Genomic DNA, 12,514 nt, shown 5'->3' on the forward strand with positions numbered 1-12,514 from the left:
TCAAATCATCTAACAAGGCCAGATTAGCTTGTATGATTGATTTCAGTCAAGCTTAGCTGCATGATTGCATGTGATTTTCCTGGTGATAGAACATGGCTCAGCCTCAGGGAGAATAAAACAAAGTTGTAAGCATGGGTGTAGGCTTCTGGATTGTCTCGCCCATTTCAAAAATTACAAGTCAGTTTGTTTTTAAAACCTGCTAGTCCTGTTGTGGAGGTATAAGATTGCTCAAGTAGTGTCATCAGATTTTTCTGTTTTTTTCTGCCATCTCTCAGTTCTGTATTTGTGTGCTGCCTTACGTTCAGCTTGCATCTGAACCACCAGTTTTACCCTTACTTTGTGGCTTGATCTCATCCTTTATCTCTATTCTTACTTGATTTTTTTTTCCACTTTACTATTACTAGCTAATGTTGTTAACACAGATTTACATTTCCTTGCACTGGAATACAAATGTAAAGTAAATAATCCTGTGCACCATGTAGAAAATATTATCAGAGATAGGTAAGACCAAAAAGTATGAAATGAAGCCGGTGTTGGTGTGCGAACCTTAATCCCAGCACTCAGAAGGCAGAGGTAGGTGGATCTTTAGGGTTCAAGGCCAGTCTAGTCTACAGAGTGAGTTTTAAGACAGTCAGGGTTACACAGAAAAACCCTGTGTCAAACAAAACAGAACAGAACAACAACAACAACAAAATATGAACTGAATTAGGATAAAGTAGAGAGGCAAAGCATATAAACATCATAGTTGTTAAGGGAACATGTCACAGAAGGGCACTTGTGGAACTTTCAAGAAGAGATGGAGGAATGCAGAGGATATGAAAGCCTCAATGCAAGGTAATTAACATTTTTACTTTTTTATTTTATGTATATGTGTGTGTATCCACAAGCAGAGGCCAGAGGACAACTATGCAGAATTAGTTTTCTCTTTCTACTTCTCCATGAGTCCAAGTGATAGAACTCAGGTAGTCAAGCCTGGTAGGAAGTACCTTTACCCACTTAAGGCAGTTCACTGTCCCTTCCTATTAACTTTTTAAAATTAGCATGCAAAATAGTAGGTGTCATTATGGCATCTCATACATCGATGCCTCTGTCCTTACTCATCCCCTCTTCTTCACTGCTGTTCCTTCCCTCCCTCTGAATTGTCTCCTCTTACACTTTTATGTCACATGTATTCCATTACTCATCCTCCACCACTACACTTCTTTATAATTCCCCCATACCACGGCCTGCTTTCTACTTTTATCTTACTTTTTTACACACATACAACCCATATGTACACATAGGAAATTAAATCTAAGGCCATGTATGAGAGAAAACATGTTATTTGTCTTTCTGAGTCAGGATTATTTTACTTAACATAATGATCTTCAGTTCATCCAGTTTCTTGCAGATACCATGATTTCATTTTTCTTCCAGAAAAATTCTGTTGTGTGTATTTGGGCATGTAGGCTGTGTGTGTGTCTGTCTGTCTGTCTGTCTGTGTGTGTCTGTCTGTGTGTGTCTGTGTGTGTGTGTGTGTGTGTGTGTGTGTGTGTGTATTATGAATAGTACAGAAATAGATGTGACTGTGCAAGATCTCTGTGGTGTGCTGACAATAGTTCAGGTATATATACCCACAAATGGTACAGCTGGGTCATCATATGGTATGCCTGTTGTTAGATTTTAAGGAGCTTCCACACTGACTTCCTTAATGGCTGTATGAGCTTACATTCCCACTAAGGCATCCTCTTTCCCCTCATCCTCAGCATCCGCTATTGTCTTGATGGTAACCATTTTTTAAATTTTTTTCTTTTAAATTTATTTATTTTGTGTGAATGAGTGTATTCTGCCTGCATGTATGCTGTGCACCATGTGTATGCTTGGTACCTGTAAGGGTTAGGAGAGGTGGTCAGACACCTGCAATTTGAGTTAGAGATGGTTGTGAGCCACTATGTGGATGCTGGGAACTAAACTTATGTCCTTGGCAAGATCAACAGAAAACCTTAACCACTGAACTATCTCTCTAGCCCTGGTCATATCAATTTTAAGACAAAAGAGAGTCTCAAAGCAGTTTTATTTTTTATTTCCTTTATGACTAAAGATGATGAGCATATTTTCAAATATTTAATGGTCACGTGCTTTTTTGAGAACTATATGTCTAATTCATTAGCCCATTTGTTTATTTGATGGATTATTTGTTTGGTATTTAAGTTTTAGAGTTCTTTATTCTTGGTATTAGTCCTCTGTCCTATGCATGACTCTTTCTTGATTTCTTTTTTAATTTCATTTTAAATCAGTTGGGCTACAGACTGGTAGATAATAATTCTGTTTTAAGTTTGCTTCATGTTGGTGTGTACATATATGACTTAGTTGTAACGGCTTATGAGCTTATTTAAAGCAAAGAGCAATTCTTGATGAATCTTATGTTTCACTTTTTTCCCTCTCCTCTACCCTCAGTTGTTGTTGTTAAAGACAGGATCTTTCTGGGTTGCCAAGCAGCCACTGAACTCTCTGTATAGCAGAGGCACACCTTGAATTCTTCTTGGCCCAGCTTTCAGCCATAAGTACAAAGCTGAACTAGCTGACTATCTAGTTAGCTATTCAAAATTACTTCCTCCAAAACAATTCTTTCCAACCCTCTTATAATTAGCAAAAGTTTGCATTACAGGGGAAAATAACAGCCCCTTTTAGAATTTGCCCCCATTTTTGTCTAGTATATGATAAAATTTGACTTTAAAATAACTATCAGTAAAGTTACTCGTCTAATTTTGCATCTTTCTGCCTTTCCAGCCGTGCTTTGTGTAAGTAAAGCTTTAATCTTTAATCACATTTCCTCAGTGTCTAATATACTCCTACACTGGTCCTTGATGCCTTTTTCAGACACATTCACATAATCACATTCTTCTGAAAGGAAGTCCCTACGTGTTCCTTTCCTGAAGTCTCTCCAGTCCATTGTGATTTGAAGTCCTCTGAATATAATAACCACAGTACATGTTCATCAAATGTACATATAAATAAAATTACTTTTACATGTGATTTATAGGCTCACTCTCCATATCTTAGATCCAACCTGTCTATAATAGATTTAGTTCTCAGCCTTAATAAAGAACAGGTTTGCTGCTTTTCCAACTATGGTGCCTCATCATTAGTTGCTCAGCTGTAAAGTAAATTATTAAAAAGTTACACAGTAGACATACTGGTCTATGAAGAACTACTTTGTGCCTACAGTATTGCTTATTAGCATGTAGTAACTCTCTGATGTTTTGTTTTATTTTATTTTTGGATAGATTGTCTAGTCAGGTTTTGAAGTCCTGGGTTCAAATGATTCCCCTGCCTCAGCTTCCCAAGTAGCTAAAATGGCAAGTGTATGTCATATGCCATATCTGGTTGCTTTTTTTTTTTTTTTAGTAAAAGGTTAATTTTTCCAAAATTTCCTTCAAGTATTAGACCATTTGGAATATAACAGACATTTGCTTATCCCAAAAATGAACTGTGTCTGACTAATGTCCCTGATCATGTTTTACTGTTGCACAGTCTAAAAGCCATGTTAGTTACATAGAATTGCAGAAATTGATTAAAAGTTGCTTTTAAAATATTGCAGCTAAATCCAAAGAACCATACTTATCTTGGACCTACAATATAGCCTATTATTAGTCTTTAAATATAAAATACATTACTTAAAGAGTCTGTTGCAGTTTAGTCAAAATTAACATTACTTTTTTCCATAAAAAATATTTTATGACAAAATGGAATAAATTTTAAACAGTTGGAATATGTTTAATTAATTTTTTTGTATATGGATGTTTTGCCTGAATGAATGTCTGGGCATCACGTGTATGCCTGGTGCCCCACAGAGGTCAGAAACCATCAGATCTCCAAGAACTGGAGTTACAGGCAGTTGTAAACCACCATGTGGAAATCAAATCTAGGTCCTCTGCAGAAGCAGGAAGTTCTTTAACCACTGAGCCATCTCCTTAGCACTAATATTTTTCTTCTATGACATTATAATCATTATTTTTAAAGACATCACTTTAAGAATGATAAGCAGCTCTGGTTACCATGTAGAAAGGTCAGAAGGCACAAGCCACAACAAAACTCAGTATCAGAACTTTATTAGGAGGAGGGAGGCAGGGGGACAAAAGAACCAGGTCTGGGAAAGAAGCACATGCAGAGAGCAGGAGGGGGGCAGATAGAGATAATGGGGGCCAGGAGAGGACAGAAAGGGAGGTGGGGAGTCTGTGTCTGACTCTTTAAAGGATTCCCACGCACAGCTCCGTGATCCTTGAAAGGAAGGGTTTGAAGTAGGCATCCTATTTAGGACTGAGTGGTCCAGATGCTCTCACTGGCCACAAGTCACTAGACTTGGCAACAAGTGCTTTGCCCACAGAGCCCACCTCGCTGCCCCTGTTGTTATTGTTAATTCATTTCTCTGTCATGTTTATTCTGTTATACTCTGCATTGAACTTTTGGTGTGAAGCATTTGCTTTTCAGGTCTACTGATATTTTCTAGAATCTTCATTGTAATTTCTATATTCTGTATTTTTCTGCTAGGATTTCCTATCCTTTTTGTTTTTATTACTTTTCTATTATTCTGTTAAAACATCATGACCAAGACAACTTGTAGAAGGAAGGGTTTATTTTAGGCTTAAGGTTCCAGACAGATAAGTGTCCATCACCACTGAGGATGGAAAAGTGTGGCAGCAAACAAGCAGACATGGCTGCATGAGGAGCAGAGAGCTCACATCTTGCACAGCAAACAAGAAGCAGAGAGAAACTCCGTGCAACTAGTGTGTAGCCTTTGAAACCTCAAAGCCTGTGTCCAATGGTACAGTAGCTCCAGCAAGGTTACACCTCCTAAGCCTCCCTAAACACCAACAATTGAGGACCAAGTATTCAAGTACCTGAGACTTCTGGGGGACATCTAATTCAAACCACCACACTTCCATTCACTAAACATAATTTTAACAGAGATTTTAAAAATCTTTGTGCCCTGATTGTCACATATGGCTTGCCTTGGAATTGATCCTATTTGTTCATATTTTTTCTTGGGGCTGCATGACACTTTGCTGTTCTTGTGTATCAAGTCATTTTGGACTGTATGATGAACAGTAGACTGATACATGATGAAGACTGGCTTTGGGCTGTTTTTTTCCAGTGTCTTATGTTTTTAGTCAGCAGTTATCCAGCCCAGACTAAATCTATAGTCTTTCAAGTGCAGTTCAAATAACTGTCTTGGGAGAGGTGGTTATTGTCTGTTTGGAGTGTTTGGTTGATTGACTGGTTCTGGTTGTACTACTTGTACTATGTTTCATGTATGCTTTATTCATAAGTGGGCCAGATATTTGAATAGGAAAATATAATTATCTAAAGTAGTTAAATTGGTTTGAGCATTTTTAATCTTTTTGTTTGTTTGGTTAGTAGAATTTCTAGAACTTACAGTTTTATGAAATGACAATATTTATAAGTACTATAATCCCTTATTTTACAACTAAGTAAAAAACTGTTCTGTTACTTTTCTCTTTTATATAGATCGAGCTGGGAGCATTAGTACTCTTGATTCATTAGACTTTGCAAGATATTCTGATGATGGTAACAGGGAAACAGATGAAAGAGTGGCAGGTGAGTAAGACTGTAAAGACAGATTTGGATTCTTTGACTTTACAGAAATATTAAATTGGCTTGAGGAATTATCTTCCTCCTACCATGTGGGATGTTAATATACATAGTTATTATAAAAAGTTATGGTACTAATTTCTAATTTAAGTTGAAGATATCCCAGTTTGCTGTTCCAATGGTGTTAGAAGTTTTAGGGTATGTAAACCTACAGTTTGCTGGATTTCCTTGTAGCAAGCCAGTTAACAGCTGCTATAAAGCAGGCTTATGTTGTTATCAGCTGCATAGTTCAAAAGTAACTGTACTATAGCCTCATTCCCTTGATACTCCAAGCCAAGGTCAGCATTCACATATGTCTATCAGTACAAGTTTGCATTTTTCAAAGCTAATTGAAATAGCTCTGTTCATATTGTTAGTTTGAACTTTGCTATGAGTTCCATGAATGCTCTATAGCTCTCAAAGTTGTTTTCAGAAATTCCTGATTTTCCTGTAAGGCCTGGTACAATAGGCTCTTTTAGGACCCTGCCTATTCTAATAAGATAACATCTTTTCTAATTGCTTAGTTGCTCAGACCAGTCTCCTCCCTTCCTATCCTCATCCTCTTCCTCACCAGTCCTTCCTGATAGATATCACCACTGGATCTGTGGAGCTTCTGAGGGCCAATTTGTCTTATACTGTATACTGTCAGTGTCATTGGAGTCCAGTGAGAATTTCCACAGACTCTACTGTGGATTTTGCCAATGTAGAAGCTGTGACTCCTTGGTGAGAGTATCTTGTTCTGCTAGGTTATGGGCTTCCTGTGATTGAAGTCATTCTATTTAGTGTTATAGGAATTGTTCTCATAAGCCTTTGGCCAAGAGTGAGACATCAAAGGCAGTATTTAAGATCCAATGGAATGTAGACATTCCTGAATCTGGAGGGCCATAAGGGACCAACAGAGCTGTGAGGGCAGAATGAGTCTAAGCTACACCTATTGTTAAAGCATTTTTCTTGCACATACTGGGACAAGTTTGTTAAAGCCTACACAATGCTGACCTACTGTAGTCATTATAATAAAAATAAATAATTCTTATAAGACACTTGCTTGCTCCACTTTAAACACTGGACACTTACTGTCTCATTGAAGCATCACTACCTACCCTATACCTACACAAGAAACTAAGGCCCTGGGAGAAATTGGACTAAATTTGAGTGGTGGAGCTAGGATTCAAATCCAGATAGCCTAGCAACAGAGCACACAATTAATTCAACCATATGCTACTTCTTGATGTAAAGGATTAGGTTTGACCTAATTAAAAATCCCATTCCAATATATGGTTTCCATTCCTTGCTTAAGACAAGAAACTTCATACTTAAAACTCACAGTATTATATAAATTGGGGGAGAGTGATTTTTTTTTTCAACCAAAGCTAAGAGGGCTCACCAGTATAAATATTAGTAGTATCAGTTTAATGAAAAGGTCACTGTAATAATTTACTGTGACCTATATTTTATAGCTGCTTTGTTGTGAGCATAATTTAGCAACAGTCATCAAAGCATCAAATCAAATCAGGCAAAGCAGTTAGCAACTATGATCTAGCACTTGGAAAGCTGAGGCAGGAGACTTGCCCCAAGTTTGAGGCTAGCCTAGGTTGCACAATGAAATCTCAACCAAAGAAAAGAATAAGGGAAAAAAACTACAAATCACATCTGTAATAGCAAATCAAATGGAAGGTTAATTGAATAAACTCAGGATTGGTTTATCCTATTGTATTATTAGTAAAGTAGCATTGTTATATAATTACATATTAAATAATTTATGTTATGTAATAAATATTAAATATTTTATCTTGTATAGTAAACATGATATTTCAGGGGAGAGGTGGAGGTGGTAGTATTTGAGATAAGTTGGTTCTCATGAATCATAGGCTAGCCTGGAACTCATTATGTACCTGGGTATGACCTAAAGCTTTGACCCTTCTTGCTTCCACCTCTCAAGTGCTAGAATTACAGGTGTATGCCACCACTACTTATGTTGCTGTACTAGGGATCAAAACCAGGGTTATACCTCAAGACCCTGTTTAGATTTTTAAAGAGTCAACATAACAGGTTTTATATCTGGATTAGATATAATAATATAACTATTACCAACAAGTTGGCTACATAATTGTGTTCTTTAATTTCCAATTAAAGTTAGATTTCATTGGATTGAACCAGATTGAAGAGTTTCTCCTTATTCAAGTGTTTTTTGATTTCTAAGTAGCAGAAAGCATTGTTAAGAAACAAGCTCTGAGCCATTCCATCTGCCTTTGTATCAGAACAGAAGTGAGAAAGATAGCAATTTCTCCTCCAGATGCTTCCTGATGGAGCAGTGGACCTCATCCTACACACTTTTGCACAACAAAGAGTAGAATGTGGGACTAAAGAGTTGGCTCAGCAATTTAGAACAATGGCTGTGCTTTCAGAGGACCCAGGTTCGATTCCCAGCTCTACTTTGTGGCTCACATTGGTCTGTAACTCCAGTCCCAGCAGCTCTAGCGCCCTCTTTTGGCCTCTACAAGCATCCTTCATGCACATGGTGCGTAAACATTTGTACCAAGAAAACAACTATGCACATAAATAATTTTTTAAATATTTTGAATGTGGTTATTCTGATGTTACATTTTTAATCTAAACAATATATTCTACCTGTAACTTTGAAGAGCTAGTGACTTTCTCATTACTGTACTATACTGGTGGGCTATTAATGTATTTATCTTCCTTAGGAGAACATGTTATTCTAGAAAACAGCTTTTAGTATGTATGGGACCAAATGTATGTGTATATGTGAGACTTTAAGAAGTTAATCACATTCTCCAAAGATTTTGATTCTTTGCTTATCACTTGTAGTAATTTTAAAGTGAATCAAAGACCAGTGATTCAGGAAAGATGATTGACCAGTCATCTGTCATTGGATCATATGGAACCCTCAATAATATAGATAACACAGGTCCAGAATTCATTATCCTGCCAATGTGGGTCTTTCAAACCCATAATTAGCTGTTGATATTTGAGGGGGTTTTGTTTGCATTTATTTATTTGTTTGTTTGTTTGTTTATTTATTGTGGGGCAGGTCTTGTGCAGCCCAATTCAATCTTGGAGTATATAACTGAGGGTGGCTTTGAACTCCTGATCTTCCCACCTCTACCTCCCAGGTACTGGCATTTCAGATGATACATTGTACCACCACACATGGACAGCTGTTGATACTACAGGACAGATATTTTATTTGTTTTCTTATCACCCTTCTACTAAGTTAAAAAAAAAAAAAAAAAAAAAAAAAAAAAAAAAAAAAACATTATTTTCTCAGTCCTATAGAGTTTCTTTCATAAAGACACAACCACCTCTTCCCCCCTACCCCTCCAGTCCAGTGATTGGACCTAGGACCTCATTCATGTACTTTCCCATTGAGCCCTATTCCCAGGCTTGGGAATTTGCTCAGTGTTTATAGAAAATACTTCACTTAATATTATTAACAGGGGCTGGAGAGATGGCTCAGAGGTTAAGAGCACTGGTTGTTCTTCCAAAGGTCCTGAGTTCAATTCCCAGCAACCACATGGTGGCTCACAACCATCTGTAATGAGATCTGGTGCCCTCTTCTGGCCTGCAGGGATATGTGCAGACAGAACACTGTATACATAATAAATAAATAAATCTTAAAAAAAAAAAAATATTATTAACAGTCCTACAAAATAGTGAAATCTTTATTTTATAAATTAGTAAAATGATACTTCACAGATTTGCCAGTAACAGGAACACAGAAGAGTTTTATTTCCAAAGCCACAATGTCTTTTAGAGTAAGCTGCACCTCTGAAAAGCTGTATATTTTTATAGTTATCAAAATTGAATCTTTCCCAAATAAAATTATTTCAACAGTCACTTTCTTTTCAAACAAGTAAATATTTGAAGCTTTTTAATTATTGACACTTTTTCAGTGAAGTATACATTTTCACATAAAATTGATGTAAGTACTAACAGATATCAAAGCAAATGAGCTTAATTCTGATTTCATTAATAAATAGCTAAAGTTTTCTTAAAGATAGCAAGATAGATTCATGATATTCAAATTGCTGTTAATTAACTTAGTTTATGTATTTTGAACATATAAATGTGAAGTAGTTTCTGCCCTGTTCTGTTCTGTTGTAAGATTACTTTGGAATCGACAACTAGGGCTTTAATCACTTTAGAACTATGGCTGGGAGATTGCTCAGCCTATAATGTGCTTGCCTTGCAACCATGAGGAGCTGAGTTTCATCCCTAGTACCCATTACAAAAAAAAAAAAAGTATGCATAGTGGCATGCAACTTTAATCACTGTGCTGAGAAGTTGTCCCTGGAGCTCTATGGCCAGCCCATCTAGCCTACTTGGAGAGTTCCAGGCCAATGAAACACTTTGTATCAGAGAACAGGATGAATCACACTTGAGAAACACCGTGGGAGGTTATTTTCTGCCCTTCACGTGCACAACCATGTGCATACAGTTATTCACACATAAGAACCTGCTTCACAAGATCCAACTTTTACCATCAGAGTTGTTGATTTTGTTCTTCTACCTCTGCCTGCTAGAGCGTAACTTCTGTGTTTACACACTGATTAAATCTAAAGGGAACAGAGCTGCTTTCTAATTTGCAGGGAAAGATCCTCCTGAACACTGGAAAGAAGAGTCATTGTTGGTTGACTCAGTGCATGTTAGTTAAATACTTAACTCTGTATTCCAAGTGTTATGCTGTTCTTAATGCTGCCCAGGAGGCCAGCTCCAAGAACTGCTCTCTGTAGGGTTGTATATAGAATGCCTCAGAGTAGGGGGACTTTAGGGAAAAACTTACCTATCTGAAGGCTAGACATTTTTTATCTGAGAGGAAAATAAGGAAACACACTTTCTGATGGTAACTTTCTCTTTTGCTTCATCTTAAAAAATCCTCTCTCTGAAAATCTCGGTCTCCACATTGTTACAGACTCCATACATTCTCCACACAGCCCCATACGTCTTATGCACAGTTGTATCTCTTTTCTGTACAGCTTCATCTTCCTTGTGTCCACACAGTTACAAATCTCCACGCAGCCACACCTATGCATCTCATTTACGTAGCTCTCACCGTTTACATAGTTCCTTCACACAGTTCCTCTACATAGCAGCAGCTCCTTCACACAGCTAGTTCACTCGTGTTCTCTCTCTTACACACACACACACACACACACACACACACACACACGCACGCACGCACGCACACACACAACTCTGGACAATTATATGTTACATTTTCCCAGTCTGACCCGTTCTCATACCACATGATAAATCACACAGTTTTTCTCAGGCTAGGGAGGTCACATTGACCAGCCAGTGAGTAATGCTTGGCCTTGCACATAACCTAAATGGTTAGGGTTCTCAGACAGAAAATAAACAGTTGACTGAACCTTGAGCCTGTAACATAAACTGAGGTTGGGAATATGTGCAGAAAGTCAAATACTGTAGGGGGGGGTATGTCTTAATGATGTCAGCCTGACTTTGGTTTAATGGACACTTGGGAATTTGTCCTTGAGTATTATTCACAGGGACAACTAGTCTGTTTTGAATTTGTTCTGAAATCTAAAATTAGTTGTCTTTGTGACTGAGAATAATGTTACTTTCCTGTGTCAGTTATGAAAAATATTCTAGTATTATTTCTATTAATCAGAATTATACAGCTTAAGCAGAAATCATCTTCCTGACCATCCACAGCTATGTGTGTGCCCAAAGATGGAGTATTATCTCAAGATAAACACCCAAGCAGTAGGAAAAGTACCCATAGCAATTCTTAGGGAAGAAATGTAGTGGCACATGAGATAAATTATAGACTGAAGCAACCAGTCATTTACAGTCAGTGTCCCCACAGCTTTGCCAAGTGGGGCTCCCCATCAGAGAATTATTCATCTGGCAGGTCCACCTGTTGAATACTAGTTATCACCCTCTGTATACTCCCATGGCCCTCAGCATGTTCTCTTCTAAAATGACTCAGATCTTGCCTGTGGAGTCACAACCCCTATCCCCTGGTTAACAAACACTTAGTAGCACCCATGGTCTTGTTGTTCCTTGGATAATAGCCAAGGCAATATCTGTGTCTCATTGCCTCATTAGCCTCTGTTTTGCTGAGATAAATCTATGTGAACTAGGTTGGCCTCAACTCTAAGATCTCCCTGCCTCAGCCTCATGAGTTCTGGGATTGCAAGCATATACTGCCATACCTGGCCAGGATTTTATTTTATTTTATTTTATTTTATTATTTTTTTTTTTTTTGAGACAGGGAGGATCTCAGTAGGTATCCTTGGCTGTCTTGGAACCAGGCTGCTGACTCTGCCTCCCAAAGCGTGTGTCACCATGGCTGGTTAGGAATTTTTTTTTTAAACCTAGTTTCTTTTATTCTGTGTATCTCCCCTAGTTTTAAAAAAAAAAAAAAGTAAGTGTGTGTGTGTGTGTGTGTGTTCTTTCCTATTAGCAGAACTGTTTTATTTTCTTATACTGAACCTTATATGAATCTTATAATTTGGTATCATTTAAAATTGGATTGGTATTCCAAAAAGGTTAGATATAGATAGCATTCTGGAAATAGATTTATCTGCAATTTGTTACCATGGAATTAAGGTAGGATCTGAAATGGGAAAAATTATTGTGGGTGACTAAGTTAAAAATAAAGGCAGTGGTCATTAAATTTTTGTGGATTTAGATTTCCATAGGTGTATTTCATGACAGTGATAAGTTTCACAAACAAAAGGTAGGGGTGGAGCTCGTGGATAGGCAAGTTTAGAAGGATGAGGTTTTCTGCAGAATGTTTCTGTCTTTGATATTTGAGTATCTTAATATTAGTATATATAATAATACATAATGTCACAAAAGTTTGACATTTGAGCAGTTACAGAGATGGTTGAGA

The 12,514-nt window shown here is 37.4% G+C and overlaps 1 protein-coding gene across 7 annotated transcripts in view; it reads left to right on the plus strand.

Annotated features, from left to right (window-relative positions):
- Relch (RAB11 binding and LisH domain, coiled-coil and HEAT repeat containing) overlaps positions 1 to 12,514 on the plus strand; it is a 93,946-nt gene that overhangs the window by 3,523 nt on the left and 77,909 nt on the right. For all 7 annotated transcript variants that reach the window (XR_005092925.1, XM_037211020.1, XM_037211019.1 and 4 more), the window contains exon 2: positions 5,509 to 5,598. Coding sequence is in view for 6 of the 7 variants with exons in the window: in XM_037211020.1 (XP_037066915.1) it covers positions 5,509 to 5,598 (90 nt within the window). In the remaining variant the exon portion in view is untranslated. The remainder of the gene's footprint in view (positions 1 to 5,508; positions 5,599 to 12,514) is intronic.

The sequence above is a fragment of the Peromyscus leucopus genome, chromosome 15 (genome assembly GCF_004664715.2).
Source record: "Peromyscus leucopus breed LL Stock chromosome 15, UCI_PerLeu_2.1, whole genome shotgun sequence".
NCBI classification, from domain to species: Eukaryota; Metazoa; Chordata; class Mammalia; order Rodentia; family Cricetidae; genus Peromyscus; species Peromyscus leucopus.